Source organism: Falco peregrinus, chromosome 9, assembly GCF_023634155.1.
Source record: "Falco peregrinus isolate bFalPer1 chromosome 9, bFalPer1.pri, whole genome shotgun sequence".
In the NCBI taxonomy this organism is placed as follows: domain Eukaryota; kingdom Metazoa; phylum Chordata; class Aves; order Falconiformes; family Falconidae; genus Falco; species Falco peregrinus.
Window position 1 is genome coordinate 1,077,913 of NC_073729.1, and position 19,160 is coordinate 1,097,072.

General features: G+C 45.7%; 1 protein-coding gene across 4 annotated transcripts in view; it reads right to left on the reverse strand.

Annotated features, from left to right (window-relative positions):
- Window positions 1-16,611, reverse strand: part of UEVLD (UEV and lactate/malate dehyrogenase domains) — a 26,791-nt gene extending 10,180 nt beyond the window's left edge. For 2 of the 4 annotated variants that reach the window (XR_008748880.1, XM_055814764.1), the window contains exons 1-10: window positions 16,197-16,348; window positions 14,744-14,828; window positions 14,038-14,100; window positions 13,120-13,283; window positions 11,954-12,089; window positions 10,507-10,631; window positions 9,799-9,904; window positions 7,854-8,024; window positions 767-940; window positions 88-172 (exon numbers count right to left, since the gene is read on the reverse strand). Coding sequence is in view for 2 of the 4 variants with exons in the window: in XM_055814764.1 (XP_055670739.1) it covers window positions 88-172; window positions 767-940; window positions 7,854-8,024; window positions 9,799-9,904; window positions 10,507-10,631; window positions 11,954-12,089; window positions 13,120-13,283; window positions 14,038-14,100; window positions 14,744-14,828; window positions 16,197-16,238 (1,151 nt within the window). In the remaining 2 variants the exon portion in view is untranslated. The other 2 variants (XM_055814763.1, XR_008748882.1) reach the window with 2 other exon arrangements.
- Between the last annotated feature and the right edge of the window lie 2,549 nt (window positions 16,612-19,160).

The window sequence follows — 19,160 nt, forward strand, 5'->3', positions numbered from 1 at the left end:
TTCATAAAGAGCTGAGGGAAGAAACTCTGCAAACATCAAGTGCTCAAACATGAAGAAAAAAAAAAATTAAGATTATAATGCTGTTACCTGCTAGCCACCTTTTCTCTTGAGTTACGAGCAGCCACTGCTTCCATTTGATTTGCAACTAAATTACAACTGGTCCACAATGGTACTAAATAGAAACAATCAATGTTTAAATGCACATCTAAACAGCGACTAAACCAGGTATCAGGTAAGGCAAAGAGAAGAAAAAAATTTTAATAATAAAAAACTCTCAAGCTTCCCAAACTTTCCTTCCCCCACAACCACCTAACATAATTGACGACCTTCAAAGTTTCCCTGCACTGCTGAAATAAACTCTGCACCTGGCCAGAGAGACTTGCTGAAAAATGAAGTAATATGTAGGAACTCTTACATTACCAGTAATCTACCACATGTTATACCACATTTCTCTCCTCCTTCAATATCTTTAACCTATATTGTTATACTAAATAAAAAGCACTTGAGGTTGTACTTTATACATATATATATATATATATATATTTATTTTTACTGTGACAAATGTTGATTTCTTTTGCTACTACTCCAGGTCTACAGTCCTGGACACACAGCAAATTTTCATAATAACAGTTCTAAATAATACAATCTACCACCCTACTTATGACTACCTTATCTTCATTACTTTTCTCAATTATTCTTTCATAACTGAATTACTTAAGCACTACAAGGTCGTTACATACTCAGTTGTAATGAAGTATTGCTTTACCTTTGTCTTCCCCTTGTTCACCAATAATCCAAGCATCTTTTGCCAGCACCTGAGCTTTCAAAAGATTTGCCAGTATATACTGAAACCTCTCAGTATCTAGGTTGGCACCTACTCCAATAACTCTGCTTTTCGGAAACGCGCTCAGCTTCCATGACACATATGTCATTACTTCAACTGTGTGTGAAAGAGAAGTATGTGAACTCAAAATTCAATACAACTGCAAACCACGAATCACAACTACACAACACTCAGGACCAAGTGGTTTACTGTAGAAAAGGTATAAGCATGTAAGAACCTACCAGTAGTTTATCTCAACCTAAAACACCAAGTCAGGTGGGGACCAGGTGAAGAACATTCATAGCTCAAGTAAAGTTTTAAGAAAAGTCAAGTGAAACTTTAGAATGCGTCATCATGCTTCCCTCTACCAAAAATCTCACGTGCTTCTAAATTTAATTCAGCCAGTATTTAATTTCTTTCAATTTGGCAAGCACTCTCTTCTCCATCTCGACAGCTCTGAATGATAGGAAGGGTAAAAGGTGCTTGAGAAATAGGGAAAGGCTGTCTTCAGTGTGTCTACAAGACAGAGAGGCTCAACCTTACTTCTTTCCCCTCTAAGTAGTGTTTTTACTTTGTCTTAGTTCACAGTATCACTGACCCAACAGATTTAAACTTTCCACCAAAACGCAGCTACAATATTTAATATGAACACTATTGTCCCTGTTCTGCTTCCTCCCAGCTTCTTGTGCACCTCATGGTTAGCACAGCACAGAAAACTGGGAAGCTCTTGATTTAGAGTAAGCACCACATAGCAACCCAAACATCACTGTGTTGTCAACATTATTCTCGTACTAAATCCAAAAGCACAGCACTGTACCTGCTACTACAAAGAAAATTAACTCTATCCCAGCCAAAACCAGGACAATATCCACCCCCTATTCTATACCACTTACATCACGTCTAGGTCTCACACTTCCAATACATCCCAGTTAACCACCATCACCTTTCCTGTATTTTGATACATACACACAGATATGATTCCCATAGTCTGTGGGCCATCCCTGTAAAAGTCTGTTGAGTTCATTTAGTCCATGACTTTGGGCTCCATCTGTCATCATAACAATCTTCCAGGGCAGGAAAGATGGTGTTGGATTGTTGTATGCTGAAGCCAGTTCTGATTCCACCACTGCTGCATTTGTCCTGTTTCACTGAAGTTCATTCTTCATTAATCTGGGTGATTTTTACTGTAATACCCTTGATACGGCATATAGCCACCACAGTAGTAACGACATGCAATTAACATCATACAGCGTAACTCACTGGCTATTCTCACCCAGAGTCAAATCCCCCTGAGATACACATCAGACTTCCCCACACGCCCACACTACCCACCATGTGCACCCAGGTCCTTGAGCAAAAGCAGTCTCACAGATGGGTTCACCTTTGCCTGAAGCAGGAATAACCCAAACTGTCTTCCCCAGCGTATTTTTATGTGCACTGCAGGGACTTTATCCCCTTCCACAGCATGTATGTTGGGCAGGGCCAGCCCAGCTGGCACATCCTCTAGCGCTGAATAACCAGGTGGCTTTTGCTAAATGTGCATCCCAATGTTTGAAGGTCCCACCACCCACCGCTCTCAGTGTAGTCTTTAACAGTCCGTCATATCATTCAGCTTCCCCAGAGGCTGGTGCGTGATAGGGGATGCGATACACCCACTCAGTGCCATGGTCGTTGGCCCAAGTGTCTATGAGGTTGATTTCAGAAATAAGTCCCATTATCTGACTCGGTTGTTCCTGGGGTACCATGTCACTGTAAGACTTGTTTTTCCAAGGACAGTGTTCCAGGCAGTAGCATGGGGCACAGGATATATTCCCAGCCATGGCGATTGTTTCCACCGTTGTAAGCACATGGCGCTTGCCTTGGCGGGTTTGTGGGAGGGCGATAAAACCAACCTGCCAGCCCTCCCCATGTTTGTATTTCCCCAGTACCAGAGGGGCTTTAACCGCTTGGCTTGCCTGACTGCAGCACGTTTCACATTCACGAATAACCTGTGTGATAGTGTCCACGGTCAAGTCCACCCCTCAGTCACAAGCCCATCTATACATTGCATCTCTTCCTTGATGGCCTGAGGTGTCACGGGCCTATCGCCCTATAAATAACTCGCCCCATGTTGCCAGTCCAGATCCACCTGAGCCACTTCAGTCTTGCAGCCTGATCCACCTGATGGTTGTTTAGATGTTCTTCAGTGGCCCAGCTCTTGGGTACGTGAGCATCTACATGACGCACCTTCACAACCAGGTTCTCCACATGGGGAGCAGCATCTTGCCACAATGCGGCAGCCCAGATGGGTTTACCTCTGTGCTGCTAACTACTCTGTTTCCATTGCTGTAGCCACCCCCACAGGGCATTTGCCACCATCCCTGAGTCAGGATAGAGATACAGTATTGGCCGTTTTTCTCGTTCAGCAACATCTAAAGCCATCTGGATAGCTCTCACCTCTGCAGACTGATTCCGTTCACTTTGGCCTTCAGCAGTTTCTGTGACTTGTCGTGTGGGACTTCACACAGCTGCCTTCCACCATGCTTCCCTACAATACGGCAGGGCCCACCAGTGGACAGGGCGTATGGCTTCTCCTGTTCTGGTAGCGCATTATATGGTGGGGCCTCTTCAGCACGGTTCGCCTCCTCCTCTGGTGACATCCCGAAATCTTTGCCTTCTGGCCAGCTCATGATCGCTTCCAACACTCCTGGACGACTGGGGTTTCCTATTGGAGCTCGCTGTTACCGGCGTCACCCACCCGCTCACGTAGCATCAGCTGCATGATGTGTAGAGGGGACCCTCCCTTTGCACATCCAGCCCAGCACCGGCAGCTGGGGTGCCATGAGGAGCTGCGCTTCAGTGCCCATCACTTCCGAAACAGCTCAACCCCCGCCATAAGCTGCCAATATCTCCTTTTCAACCGGAGTATAGCAGGCCTCAGATCCTCCGTATCCCTGGCTCCAAAACCCTTGGGGTCGACCTCGAGTCTCCCCTGGTGCTTTCTACCAGAGGCTCCAGGTAGGGCCGCTCTCCCTGGCTGTGGTGTAGGGCGCACTCTTTACGTCTTGCCCTGCCCAGACTGGCCCAAGGGCTACTGCACAAACTATCTCCTGTTTGACTTGTTCAAAGGCTTGTCGCTGCTCAGGGCCCCCTTTGAAATCATTCTTCTTCCAGGTCACTCGATAGACAGGGCTCGCAATCAGACTGTACTTTGGAACGTGCATTCTCCAAAGCCCAACAACACCCGAGAGAGCTTGTGTTTGTTTCTTGCTGGCTGGTGGAGACACAGCTGTCATCTAGTTGACCACTTCCACTGGGATCTGATGGCACCAGTCTTGCCATTTTATTCCTAAAAAACCGGATTCTCCCGTGCAGGTCCCTTGACCTTACTTTGTTTTATGGCAAAACCAGCTTTCAGAAGGATGTGGAGTGTTTTCTCCCCTTTCTCACAAACTACTTCTGCTGTATTCCAGCGCAGCCTGGATCAGTCCATGGCAGATGGCAGGGCTGTGTCCCCACCCCTGGGGCAGTTGATTCCAGGTGTCCTGGATGCCCCCTCCAAGTGAAAAGGAGCCGCGGCCTGCACCCTGCTGCCAAAGGGATGGAGCAAATCACATCAGCGACACCAGCTGCGGCATACCCCGTGGCTGCCTTTGACTCCAGTTCGTACTGAAATTCCAGCATGTCCAGCACAGCGGCACTCAGCGGCACGACTTCATTCAGGCCACGGTAGTCCACTGTTAGTCTCCACTCTCCATTAGACTTTCACACTGACCATATGAGGCTATTAATGGGTGAGGGTCCTGCTGATCACTTCTTGGCTCTCTAGTCAACAAATCAGCTTATGGATTGGAATTCAGGGAGTCTCAGTTGGTGTGATGTTGCCACCAGTGCACCATTATGGTAGCGATCACCACCTGTTACTCTTCGGCCCGCAGCAACCCCACAACAGAAGGGTCCTCTGAGAGACCCGGTGAGGCAGACAGCCGTTTCATTTCCTCCAGCTCCAAGGCAGCCATACCAAAAGCCCACCGGTACCCTTTTGGGTGCTTGAAATACCCTCTCCTGAGATAATCTGCGCCAAGGATGGATGGATGGAGCCTCTAGGCCAGTCACAATGGGGTGCTTTTGCCAGACATTCCCAGTTAGGCTCACTTCATCCCCCAGTACAGCTAGCTGTTGGGTTCCCCCTGGCACTCCAGAAATACAGATGGGTTCTGTCCCCTCGCAGCCTGATGGCATTGGGGTGCCCTGTGCACTGTATCCATCAGAGCCTTACGCTCCGGTGGGTCTGACATACTGAATCCACAGCATCCAGTAAACCCAGTTGTTCCTCTCCTCCACCTGGCTGGAGGCAGGGCTGCTCTAGGCCTGGTTACAGGATTCCCCACTTACTTCTTGTAAAAACAGATAAGCACTTCTTTCTATAGGATCAGGAGTAAGATCAGCCCTTCCACTCTGCCTGGGGAACTGCCCACTGGAGCAGCAATCTTCCTGGAAGAACCCTTGTTTGTGATCGTTCTTCCCTGCAGTTCATCTACCCGCACCTCTAGGGTAGAGGCAGATTTTCCATCCCACTTCCTCATGTCCTCTCTGTGGTGCCACAGGTAAAACCACAAGGTACACCATCATGTACACCCTCTATATCCTCTCTTGAGCAAAAGAACACTTACTGTTAACAGCTGAGACACTAGCCTGTACAGGTGGGGAGTAGGACCTATCCTCTTTGTTGCTGGAACCCCTGGAACAGTTTTTCCCAATTTTCAGACAGTTCTTCCACAGTTGAGATGCAAGTCCATAGAGAGGAAGAGTTTCTTGTGTTGCTGGAGTCTGCGAGCCCCCTCATCCACTGCTGGTGCCTCTTCGGGTCACTACTGCCAATGAGCTGGCATCCGACAATGGTGTGTTCTGTACAAATTTCCACCACATGGGTCATATGCATTGGACTTTGGATCCATAGTGGACTGTGCATTTTTTGGGTCATAATAAATGATTTCTAGCACTGCTCATTCCCTCAGGTACTGGGTACCTTTCTCCACAGTGCTCCACTTGCCTGGGTGACATGTAACATCTTCCTTGAAGGGACACCTTTCTTTCATGCTTGACAGGAGTCTCCTCTGGAGGCTGAGGGCTTTGTCCCTTTTCCAATCATCTCATCAGTGCCTCCTTCCCTAGAAAGTGAACCCAGCTGCCTGGCTTTCCTACCCTCTTAATTCCAGGCTACCAGCCCTGTTAATCCAGCATCAGAGCACCCAAGATGACAGCTGAAATCTTTTCACACATCCTGCAGCTCACTCAGGAATAGGGATTGAGAACCTCTTGTTCTGCCTCTTCTTGTGATGTCCCTACTTTGTCCTCCTTTACTAGACGAGCTGTCTTTTGTGTCCATTTCTTCTTGTGTATAGGTGCAATTGACGCCAGCACGAGTTGGTCCTCTGGTCCAGCTGCATCACCCATCACCAGGGTCTGAATGGCTGTAGTGCCTGTCACTGGGGTGCGAGTAGCAATTAGTTGCCTAACTCTGAATAAAACCTGAACCATATTCATGGCTCCTAGCAACAGAATCATGCTGGTTTCAACATCCCAAGGATATTCAAAATTTTCAGCATTCTCAAACGCTATCATAATTAGCCTGGAGGAGAAGGGGGAGATGTGGAAAGAAGTCTGCTCCACAGATTGGCTCTCCAAGGAGAAACTGTAAAAGGTGTAATTATTAATGGTTTCCAATAGATGGCTCCTGAAGTACAGAGTGATGGTAATGCTGAGTACATATACCAGATTAGTTTCACAACCAGCAATTCTATCATATCATAAGCCAGTCTTACAAAGTAGAATGAAATGATAGCCTTAGCCCAGCCCCCAGAGATGACAAACACCACAACAGGGAACACATTATAGCAAATAAGGCATTTAATAACTCTAAGAACAACTGCAACAAACTCTGAGAGCAAATAAATCAACATTGTGACCAGCAACTATTAAAATAATATAATGAATGCTTATAACAGATCAGTTTTAATACACTCCAGTCAAATCTGTCATTATCTCAACGCTTTGGGACTCACATCGGGTGCCAAAAAGGACTGTCATGGTTTAACGCTAGCCAACCACTAAGTACCGCACAGCTGCTCGCTCACCTCCCCTCTCCCCCTGCCCCAGTAGGATGAGGAGAAGAATCAGGAAAAAGGTAAAGCCTGTGGGTTAAGAACAGTTTAGTAACTGAAATAAAATAAAATAGTAACAGTAACAAAAAGGGAAACAACAAAAAAAAAAAAAGAGAGAAATAAAACCCAAGGAAAACAGTTGCTTACCCTGTCCCTGAGCAATGCCCAGCCAGTCTCTGCGCAGCAATCAGCCCCCCTAGCCAAGTTCCCCCAGTTTATATACTGAGCATGGTGTTCTATGGTATGGAATATCCCTCTGGCTAGTTCAGGTCAGCTGCCCTGGTTAGGTTCCTACCCGGCTTCTTATGCATCTTCTCAGAGCATGGGAAAATGAAGTCCTTGATTTGGGCTAAGCACTACTTAGCAATAACTAAAACTTCAGTGGTGTTATCAACATTATTCTCATCCTAAATCCAAGACACAGCACTATACCAGCTTTTAGGAGGAAAATCAAATCTATCCCAGCTGAAACCAGGACACCTCTACTATGTACATTAGTAGTCTGTGAGTCTGTTCATACGGCACACAGCACACTTGCATATATCTTCACTGCACAGGAGAAATGTACACATAAAACTCACAACTGACAAGACAACAGCCAATGGATGTTAATCTTGTAGATACAGCCAGGTTGAAAATAAGTACAGAAACATACAGAAATACATACCTTTTATATAAAACAAAAGTATACTTTTTTCTTTTGTCTTGGTAACAGTAAAGAAAAAACTCTCAAAGACAGTGTCCTGCTCAAAGCTGGAAAGGAAAACATCTTTCAGAGTAGCAAGAGTTTATGACTAAGTGGGTATATTCAGCAGCAATGTATTTTTAAAACAGGCCTAAGAGAAAGCCAGCTGAGGGACAGAACATTAGGCAAAGTACCAGCATACCTGGATGAGAAGCAACAAGGAGAACAGTGTTCTGACTGTAGTGCGATATTGCTGGGATAATTCCTCTGAACAAATCCACGTTGCTTTGTATTACATCAAGGTAAGTCTGAGCATTACCCAGAGAATTAACTGTAAGTACCACAACTTTTGAATCAGCTGAAGCAGAAAAATCTAAAAACATAAAGAAAATACATTTTTAAAATGTACACCATTCTATTGAGTTTTGGATGCAAAACAAAGAGCCATCCAAAAGGCTGAATTGCAGCATCCAGCTTAGGGATTCTTTACCTCCTGTCTCCCTCTGTATCCCCCATGTGGAATTTGGGGCACTTCTACAGCACATGTAAAAGACGGCTCTCCCACAGAACTACTTTCCCATTTCATAGCTGGCAAACACAGAAGGCAGACTGTAATTTGTCCAAGGTTAACAGAGCAAAGACCAGAAAACATCTAGACGGGGTTGACAGATAAGCATTTCCAAGTTTCCTTGGCAAGACAGAAATTTTAAAGAGGAGGAAAGACTTTTACTCCTTTATCCAAGGCTTCTTTTTGATCTCAATCTCAAATTTTGTCCTCAATCAAGGACGTGTAGACAACCATAAAGATTGTTCCAAAAGTCTATTTATTAAGTATGTATGTATTAAGTTAAGGATAATTTATTTATTAGCCCAAGAAAACAGACAACCACATTTGCTGCAGAAATTAGTATGTCAAAGCTGCCTTTGAGCAAGTAAATCTGAATATTTGAGTACCATAAAGATGATCAGCTTGGACACAGAAACAAGGTAATCTGACTGTCACACAATTCTGCGATGAGCTGAAGCCAAAGCAGAGGCCTAGTGCACTGACAAACTGGAAGCATACTATGTAGGATATAATTAATACCAACTTGCCCCAAATCTAGATATAACCATACTAAAATAACTGATGACAGCGTGTAAGCATTTTGTACTATTGTAACACTACTAGTAGCATAACAAGCAACAATATACAAGGTTTTTATACCACAGCTAAATGTAAATATATAGTAGGTAACTACTAAGGCACAAACAGAGATTTGTGGTACAGTTGCACAACCTGGGTTCAGGAAAAAACGTGTGCTGGCAATAAAACCTGCAAGATAAGATCAAAGGATATACAGCAGGCAATGTCAGGTGCAGAATAAGCAGATAATATTCTGGACCAGAACAAGTCTCTGTTTGCCTCCCACTTCACCTTGCAGAGGGCAAAATATTTTTTTGTTTTATGTTCAAACCGTGACACAGAAGCAAGGAAGAATGGCAAAGCTGCTCAATTCAGTTCAAGCTTCCCCTTTGGAAGGGCTTTCAAGCCACATCATCACAACCTCTGCGACTAAGATCAAAGACAGTAGCCGTCTTATGGCCTCACTCTGTTGAAGTGTACATTCACAGCTAATTGAGGACAACACTGTTAAAACCTAATTCTTTGAATATGCAGTGATAATGATTAATGAGCATCAATCCAGTAAAGAGGCACTTTGAAACCTACCTTTGTTTACCAGCCTTTTTAACACTGCTCTCACAGCTATCTCCAACTCCTTAACACACATATTTTTCCCCACCCGAACCCTCTCTCTAGCTATGGCACGGAAGTGCTAGCTTGGCTTCTCTGTATTTCTGCACAAGCCCAATTTCAGCCTTAGCCTCTTACCCTGGAAGTACAGACTCACACACCTCTACCTCTATATACAGAATGAAAAAAGCCTGAAATAAAAGCGATGCAAGCTTTTCTGAATGTTCCTTTCACAACTTTACCCTGAAAAGACAAAGAAAAGCAAGAAGCTATGAAAAGATTAACATCTTTTTAAAAAGATGGCCTATATGCCAGAGCCTCTGTATCTCTCCAGGTGCCCTGTTCTCATTAAAATGAGCACAAGCACACACAGTGCAGTACTCACTCCCATTCCAGAAACAACATCTAATACCTTTGCTGATCTCCACATTTGGCAGAGCAAAGATCTCCAAGTCCATGGTGCCTCCTTTTGCTGCACCTTCAGAAAGATCCAGAAGAACCACCCTGTCTGCAGCACCCTGTATGAATAAAAATAATGCACATCAACAATAAAACAAACCAAAACTTGTTCTTGTATGAGTGTGGGATAAAAACCAGTATTCCTCCAATTCCAGTGTTTGTTGTACTGCGTACCAAACAAAAATACTGGCCAAAATTACTGTCAAATCACAAGAAAAAGAATTTATCTTAGTGATTTTAATGGGAAAATAAGGCATTATGAGACAAATAAAAAAAACCCTCACAAAATCTCTGGGCAGTTATAAACATTGCTGTTTCTGTTGTCCCCAAGTACACAGCCGTAATGAAGTTCAGATCATCAGACTATCCTTTTCCAGGGGACTAGGAGATCCCACTGTAAGAGGCTACCACTCAGGCAAGAATCCTTTAACCAAGGATTTTCAAAATAAGTGAACTCAATATTCAATCCTTTGTATTTATAAAGCTGACTGAGAAAACTAGGGCAGAAACTAACACTCCTCCGTGTGTCCGTAAGTTAACTGAAGAAGCAAGTGACACAGCTGTTAAAACTGCTGAGGTATTTCTACCCATCAGACACTAAGAACTAGATTGGAAGCCTCTCTACTAATCAGGCCTGTTTCCATTTATAGTAAGTATGTACCTTTGCTGCAACTGCTAGCACACACGCAATGCCAAGATCTCCAGCTCCAACAACAGTAATTTTGTTAAAACATCCTTCACTTTTGCCTCCACCAAATTCACTCTTTGATTTCATGTCAGTCACTCCTACAATTAAAAGAAAACCACAAACATAAGCACTGGTCCACATTCTATCGATACAAGCACCGCTGCTGCATAAAGGATCACGGTTGTGCCAGACTTAAACCAGACTGCATAAACTTCTTCAAAACAACAGTCAAGCCTTGCCACAGAAGACTCATCACAAATTGCAAAGTGTAAAACAAGAAAAATATTCCTCTCTGGATACTAAGCTGGAAATATGAGCATAACAATAGCAAGAAGCTAGACACTAAGACCGTACAAACAATACTCCCTTTGCTACTGTTACAGGTGTAACTATATACCATGGTCATAACTTTTTTTAAAAGACTTCATATTTTGAAAAGATGTGCAAGATGGAATTCAATTAAAATACAGTGACCTGAGGTTGTTTAGTCAGTGTTACTGGTAAGACAACTATTCTCATTCTGAGTATAATGCAGAGATTTGTAGCATCACTGCGTAGAATTGTGTATTGTGCGCGCCACACAGGTGTATGCTCACAAGAATGCATGTGTATACAATTACCAGAAGAAAGAGCAGAAAAGGTTTAAAGGGAAAGGTGTGCACAGTTGCCACAGATCACAGTGTGTGATTCCACTAAAGAAGAAAAGAGCAACCTGAAGAAAATGTGTCAGGATGAAAAAAACAACAGGACCGGAGCTGTAAAATAAGGAAAACATGAGAACTGTGAAATGTAGGAATTTTTCCCAAGACTTACAATGAGTGAGATAAAGCAATGAGGCAAAAATGCCAAATAACATCTACTCCCAAAGGGTATAAAAGACAAGTCCGAAATCAGCTTGTCACCACTGAACAAGAACCTCCCAAGAGACATGACACAGGCTCAACAGCCAGCACTCCTTATCCTCAGCACTGCACACCAGCAACTGTAGTCAGGTGGATCTCAAGGCTTGCAACTGTGGATGTGAGAGCCAATGAGACCTGAGAGAATGACTGACTGTGACTGGGTAAAATCAACGCATTTATAATAAAATCACATTTCCCTCATATAAGATTTTACACTGAGTTTTGCTGCTGCAGTAATTTCCAAAAAATGAGTAGTACCAAGTCTACAGCATTTTCCAGTAGGCTTAAATACAAACATCCCAAATTAGCTGCTTACTCAAACAAAGAGAATTTGAGCTCTCTTGTTCAAAAAGAGGCACTTTTGAACAAAGAAATACAAAGAAAATACCAAACGCTGTGGACATGCAAACACAAAAAATTCAGATAACAAAACTGCGTAGGCATCTTTGTGATATCAAGTAATAATTAATAAAACTTATATAAGAACATAACATACAAATCCATGAAAATATCCACACCTTCAGTAACCTTTGCAATGTAGGACAGAAGTTCTGCCTGCCTGGCTGCATCGGAAGATGAAAGCGAATACAAAGGCAGCTCTTCCTCAAATTTTGTAACCATTTCCTTGATCAATCCAATGACAGTTGACTTAGGCTGAAATACAGCAATACAGAAGACAAAACAGTTGACTAGCTATTTCATATAGTGGTATCAGCTGTAAATTGCAACAGTTCATAAAGAACCGTAGCTATATAAAATTTAATGGAACTAACTATTGACACACTTAACACTTCCATAAACACTTAAGGGAAAGAAAAACACCATTTTTTGAGAAGATACTTTCCAAAGAGCAGTATGGATAAAAAGGAATTTAACAAAAAGGAATTATAAAATTCAAATTATCAGTGCAACTATTTTTTTAAGACATCTATGAACACAGGAAAGCCTCTGGTATAGCCACATCCAATGTTATAAATGGGATAAATCATAGCTAAAGGAAAGATAATTCAGTCTTCTCAGATGAAATTAACTGTCCAGAGTTTCAGCAATTCAGTTGTCCTCTGGGCAAAACACACAGAGAAGTCAGCAGAAGTTCCCATGGGAACTTCTGTATTGATAATGTAAAATATATCCCATCTGTTTCAGAAAGCTAGTGTTCATGAAATCATTTTTACTGGCCTGGCAGCCATATTTAGGGAAGTTACTTAACACAGTGCATAAAATCATATAGCAGCAGCACTGGCTTTTGAATCTTTATGCTAACACTTCAGAGTTCTGCTGAGACAGACATACCCAAAAGACAGAAGCTTCCATTGAACTCTCTTGAGGGATACTCAGTTGGTCTAGTAGCATTATTATGATTATTCATAGCAACAAAGGAAAAAGTATCATGAGGCTAACATTGCTCTGTAAGAAAGTCAGCCCCTTTTTTCTTCAGCTTAAAATAATTTTCCTTACAATCACTTGTAACTTCCTTTACAATTGCTTCAGACTGTCTGAAAGCTGTAATTTCAAGACACATAACATTCTGGTTGTCTTTGCATAGTCACTACATATTTAACAAAAAAAAAATGCAGAAAATTAAGAGCTCTGAACCCTACCAATTCTTCTCCACCGATCTCTGTACAATACCGTGCATTATTCCCAAATACTTCCCTCCCCTGTCCGCCACTCCACCTCTTACATGGCTCCAGTTTTGCAGGTAAGGCAAATAAATCCTGCCGTGAGCATCAACATGCTTTCCCACTAAAATGCCCATGTTCACAGTTGGCTTTAAGAAGCAAATAGGAGGAGCAAAGGGATGAGAATCCAGAATCCACAGATGAATAGGTATGTTATAGGAATTACCTGTTCAACACAAAATGAAAGCCATTACCAGGTTCTGCATTGGAAAGAGGCACTAAAAAAAAGGCAGGTGTGCATGTGATTCACACTTCATAATCACATAGGAAAAAAAAAAAAAAAAGCCCAACAGATCATTTTCCAGATTCACATCAGAAAGTACTTATGTTACTTAGGCTAGTTAATAAAAACAGATTTGCCTGGATCAACTTGAAGTGCTACTGATCATGTCTTCTATGATTTCTTCATACAAACCTTTGTTGTTCTGTTTCCCAGGGTGGGTACTCCATCAGCCAATGCATCCTCTTTTCCAGGCAAAGAAATCTCTTACAGCTACCCATTTCATTCCTACTTTAGGACTCAACATCTATTAAGGGCTTTTTACCTCAGACTTCAAAGGCTTTAAGTCAAAAATAAAAAATTACCTACTAGTTATTTCTGGACGCTGCCTTTACAAGCACAGAGCTTGTAGAGTTCATGCAAGCTCTGTTAGAAGCGAAAAGCTTGCCTACATAGTCTCAAACTACATGATCTTTTTAAATACTTAATTGACTTATCTAATGAATACCACCTTATTTCAGCATGTGTGTGTGCATGAAGGCACTTGTTTATGCAGTAGAAGTGGCTTCTGCCAATTCATTCAAAATTCTTTATGGCCACCTTTAAAGAAGCTGCACAGTACATTGTTAAGAGGCAGCACCCAGCACGCTTTACAATTAGATTCATCACTGGTAAGAAAATCTTATTTCATTTACTTTACCATATCTCACTGGAACAGTCCCAGTAAAATTCAGGAGGTCCTTCTGGGATCCATCCTTGAAGGCTGAAATTAAAAACATGATTTTATAAAAATAATAAATCCTTTTGAATCTGGCACGGCAATCCCATCCACAGCTACCAATATACAACACTAATTCTTTAGAAATCAAATACACTGCTCCTGAAACAACCAAGGCTAGAATGTTACAAAGGTCCCCACCTCCCCTCTGAGACAATTCCATAATGGAGTCTTAACGAAAACTGCTCTGGTACAACTAAGCACATGGTTAGTTGGGCAAACCCGTGTCCTGGGTAATTCTGGTGTCATAGGAACTTTCAGTCAGGCTAAGGGAATCCAGAAGTTACACTTGATAAGCTAAAGCCATCAAAATGTTTTCAATATGATCACAGGATATGGGAAAAATGCTATTACATACAAAAAATTTTAAACAGTATCCATCTTCTGTAACTACTGACAAGTTAAGATGAAGTTTAGTGAATGAGTGGCTTAGGTTTTTGTATGTATCTGTTCTTGGAAGAGCTTTCAAAAATAGTCACATGACATGAGAAACTTACTGCAAGCCAAAATAAAGATAGGAACACAACTGAAAGATGTTCACACTATTTAGATTCTATTACACACTGCCTGAATTTATCGCAAGTAAGAATCCCCAAAATCAGTTCAAAGTAACTGCATCACTTCTTACTGTATGTGTTCATGGAGAACGTGAAGTTTGGATAGCTCTTGTTAACATTCTTTAGCTCTTCTATGGTCAGGTCTCTGAACTTATACTGGGAAAGGGGGAGAAAAGAAAATCAGAAAAAAAATGTTTCACTTTAAAGGTTTCTTCTTTCATTACCAGAGATAGGGTAAACTAACCCAGAGAAGGCAGAAACATAAGGCAGCAAAGGTAATAATTACTTGCAGTATTATAAACAGTTACAGTGTGAAATAAATTCTCAAAAATTTTTATTTTTATAAAAAAAAGGCTTTAAAGGTATCACAGGTCTGCTGTTGCTACGTTAACACTCAAACTCTAAACATCACTCCTTATATAGCGTTTCTCCTCCTTTACAGCTGTGAGCAGAAGCTTAGTAAAATCCAGTCTCCTCTGTACAAAATAATCAAAAACATAAAAATATAAACCTCTTTAAAAAGTCATCTCATTACCGAGTTACTACTAAAAACTCAGATCCACCTGCACACATTTCAGATGAGTTTCATAAGATGTTGATTTCCACAAACATATTTAATGTGTAAGTAATTACCCTCTGGGAAATTTCTTCCATGTTTAAGCTGTCCTTGAGAGCTGAGCAAATCCAAACAAAATAACGCCTCCCTCCTTCCCGCCTGCGGAAAACCTACTGGCAGGCTAACAGAGGGACTGACACTTGGAACGGGACCGTCAGCACGGACGGACCGGGCCGCGCCCGGCCAGCCGCACGCGAGCTGCACCCCCGCACCCGACAGCCGTAACGAGCATCCTCCGCGTCCGGGGCTACCGCACCGCTCCTCGGCCCAGCGGGGACAGCGGCGGCTGCGGGGGCGGCGCGGGCACGTTCCGCGTGGGGCGGGACACGCAGACAGCAGGAAAAGAGCGCCCTTCGGCCGGAGCGGGGCTCGCAGCGGCCTGCCAAGGCAGGCAGTGAGAAGAAAATTAAAAAACCCAAAGGTGCCCGAACGAGGCAGACGTACACAACGCGGCGCGCGCTCCGGGGCAGCGGGCTGTGCCCCGGGGGGACCCAGCTGCCCGGCTCCCCGCCGCCCCTGCTGCGCGCTTCGTCCCTGCCGGCTGGCCCAGCGGCGGCCGGGACGAACGCCCCCCCTCCCCACGCACACCGCCCCCGTGCGGGAACGGACCCGCCCCAGGGCTGCGACACCGCCCCGTGCGAACGCGCCGCGCGGCCCCGCACACCGGCCAGCGGCTTCCGCGCGCGGGGACGGCCGGACTAAGGCCGGCGCGCGCTGCCGGGAAGCCGGGCGGTCGCCGCTCAGCCCTCCCCCCGCACCGCTTTTCGACACGCGGCAGCCTTCCCCAGCCGGGCACTGCGTCTCTCACGGCCGCCGGCCCGGGCCACTCGCGGCGAGCCGCCCCGCTCCCGCCGCCCCGTCCGAGCAGCCGGTGCCGCCCGCAGCCGCCGCGGCCGGGCCCCGCGCACCTTGCCCAGCTGCTTCCTCAGCGTTTCCTCCGAGAACGCCATGGCGGCGAGGCGAGGCGGGGCCGCGTGGGGGCTGCTGGGAGTCCGCCCCGCCGCCTCAGCTACGGGGTAGCGCGCCGGGGGCTCGGGCGGTTCTGCCGCTGGGCGAGCGGTGTCGCACCTGACCTGCGGCTTCCCGGGGTTACGTGGCGCAACTAAAAATGCAGAACGAACTGCCTTGCACTGCTCGACCTCTCGCTCCCGGGGCCGCCCCGCCGGGCAGGTGGGCGGTGCCGGCCGAGGGCCGGTTCGACGGAGGCGGCGGGCTCAGCTGGGCCGGTCCCCGTGCCCTGCCGGGGGCCCGCCAGCCCGGAGCCGAACAGCCCGAGCGCCGCGGCGCGCCTCTGCGAGGAGCGCGGCCTGGGGAAGCGCTCGTGCAGCCCTGCCGGAGCGGGCGCGAGCCGCTCGGCGGCCCGGAGCGCGCGCTGCCGCTGCGGTGCCGCAAGGAGCGAGCGGGTCCGGCACCACCCGTGCCCGCTTCCTCCGTGTACGTAGGAGTGACGTCACAGCCCCGGCGCTCGGTTTGAGCAGGGCCGCGGACCGCGCGGGGTCCGTCCGCCGAGAGCCGCTGCAGCAGCGCCGGTACGCGCCGCGCGCCGCCTCACTCCCCGCCGCGGCCGCGGGTGCTGCCGCTCGGCGTGAGGGGGCGGTGACGGCACCGGCCGCGCGCCTGGGGGGCGGAGTCAGGCCGCGGGCCGGGCCGGCTGGCGGGGCGATCGCGGCAGCAGGGTTTGGGCCGCCGCGGAGGCCCCGGCAGGGACAGGCCGCCGTGGTCCCGTGGGCCTGTAGCTGCCTGCGCACCCTGAGGCTCCACTGTCTGGCCCTTTGAGCTTTCTCAGTGGATCGCCAGCTGATTATTTGTAAACATGACTTTTTAAGGCGTGATGTTCTCAATGTCAGAGGCTGGTGTGTACCGTAGAGCTGATACTTCAGTTTCCAGCTGTCGACATTCAGTGTAACCAAGTTTCAGGTCAGAGGTGTTAACAGATGACTCAGCTTAAAGAAGAGAGGCTGACTTTCTGGTTTGCTGCGCTAGGATGTTAGAACCATTATGTATTGCTCTTTCTTGCACTTGAGAATCCTATCTAGGTGGATTTGCAATTGCAACAACCTCTCGTGCCCAGGGTTGTGAAAGCCCACCCAGAAGCAGAAACCATAGCTTGGCATTTAGGAGGACGGTGTCCGGTGGCTGCAGTAGCAGTCAGAATAGCCAGACTGGCTTTTCCCTTCAGCAGGTACCAGCTGGGGCCCTGTGAATGCCAGGGCAAGAGGGAAAGGGTTATGGGAACTTCTTGAACCATGAGAGGTAGGGTAGGGCATCACACTTACCACAGACCGGTCCTGTGAATAGGAGATACCTTGAGGACCACCTTTGCTCCTTCCTGGTGGTCTCACTTTGCATGGTCCTACCCTTCCTCGAGGCCTGTATTTGTGCAGAAGCTGCTCATCTCCAGCAGTGTTTGCAGGGCAAGGACTTGTGGAACGGCAGCAGTGACCCAGCACATCACCTCCAAGCCCCCAGCCCCACTCTGCACTGTACATGCAAGGCTGGCAGTGTCCCAGGTGCCGTGTCCCTAACCCCACCGGCCCAGAGAAACACCTGCCCTGAGGAGGAAGTTTGTCTCTGGGACTGTCACCAGCATAACCTTGAACATTGCATTTTCTGGCATGGTGGGGCTGTGGTAGAGACCTTTTTTAAACAGGGGGAAGTATTCTGGGCAACCTGGGTGTTGTGGTGGAAGGAACAAGAACTTAAAGCTTTACTGGGACCGCAAGAGCTCTGACCTGGAACACATGCAATGGCAGCTGCCTTCACCCCGGCCTCCTACAGACTCTGCATGCTGTTTTGGAGAGTGGAAACATAGTGAACCCTGTGATGGGCTGTCACAGATTAAGCTGCGTGAACATTTATCTAAACCATTTTAAGAGACTATTTGAAAATAATTTTGTTTCACAAAGGTCCTAGCACAGACTAATTTTTGAGAATACAGCATTCCTTTTCAATTTTTAATCTCAAGCATTTATATTTTTAATTTCTCCCTGTTTTGCAGTAAAAACAACTTGGAAAATCTGATGGGTATTTATGGTTGTTAGTAGGTTACGTGTTTGGATACACTTTTAAAAATCTCTATGTGCATGCATAAGCAAAATAATGATAGAAACCAGAACAGAAATGACATACCCTTGGGTAGTGACACACCACTACTGTCTCAAGAATAGGAGTGGTAATACCCTTTCTGTGCAAGACTTAGAGGTCACCCTCGACTAAGCCTGCACCTGAACTACAGATCCAAATTTCTTAGTGCTCACTGTTCAAACTCTCTTTTAAATTCAGAGCTGTCTGTGCCCTCTTACTCAATCTGCTCTAAACATCATTTGCAATGAATAATGCCATATTAAGTTAACAGTTTCTAATGCCAATTAATCTTTAGGTAACTAAATACTTTGGCTAGCCAGCTAATGATGTGCCCATACACAAGACAGCCTCGCTACCCCACGTACCACGCTGTAGCAGTCCTCTAGTAGTTCCTCTCCATTGCCTGACCTCTACCTTCCATTACTAAACTTCCCTTCTGTATTTCAGTTTCTGAAGCTGGCTCTCAACTTCCCTAGCCCAGCACCTCCCAGACATCAAGCAAGGATGACAAAATTTTCTGCTGGTTATTTACTTCATCTGTGTAGGTTTACACGCTTGCTTCAATCAGCCAAAGTAATATGAGGGAGACCAGAAGCACTCAGGGCAACACTGGGTCTGAACACAGCCAGATGGAGAGATACCAATAGCTCTGTGAGCAACAAGGGTGTTCTTTTAACGCAGCCTTGAAGATAAACACACCTTGCCTTACACCATCCACGGATGGTTGCAAGACAGCAATGAGATGTCCTTTACCAGACACCCTAAATTTTAATCCGCTGCAAAAAGGT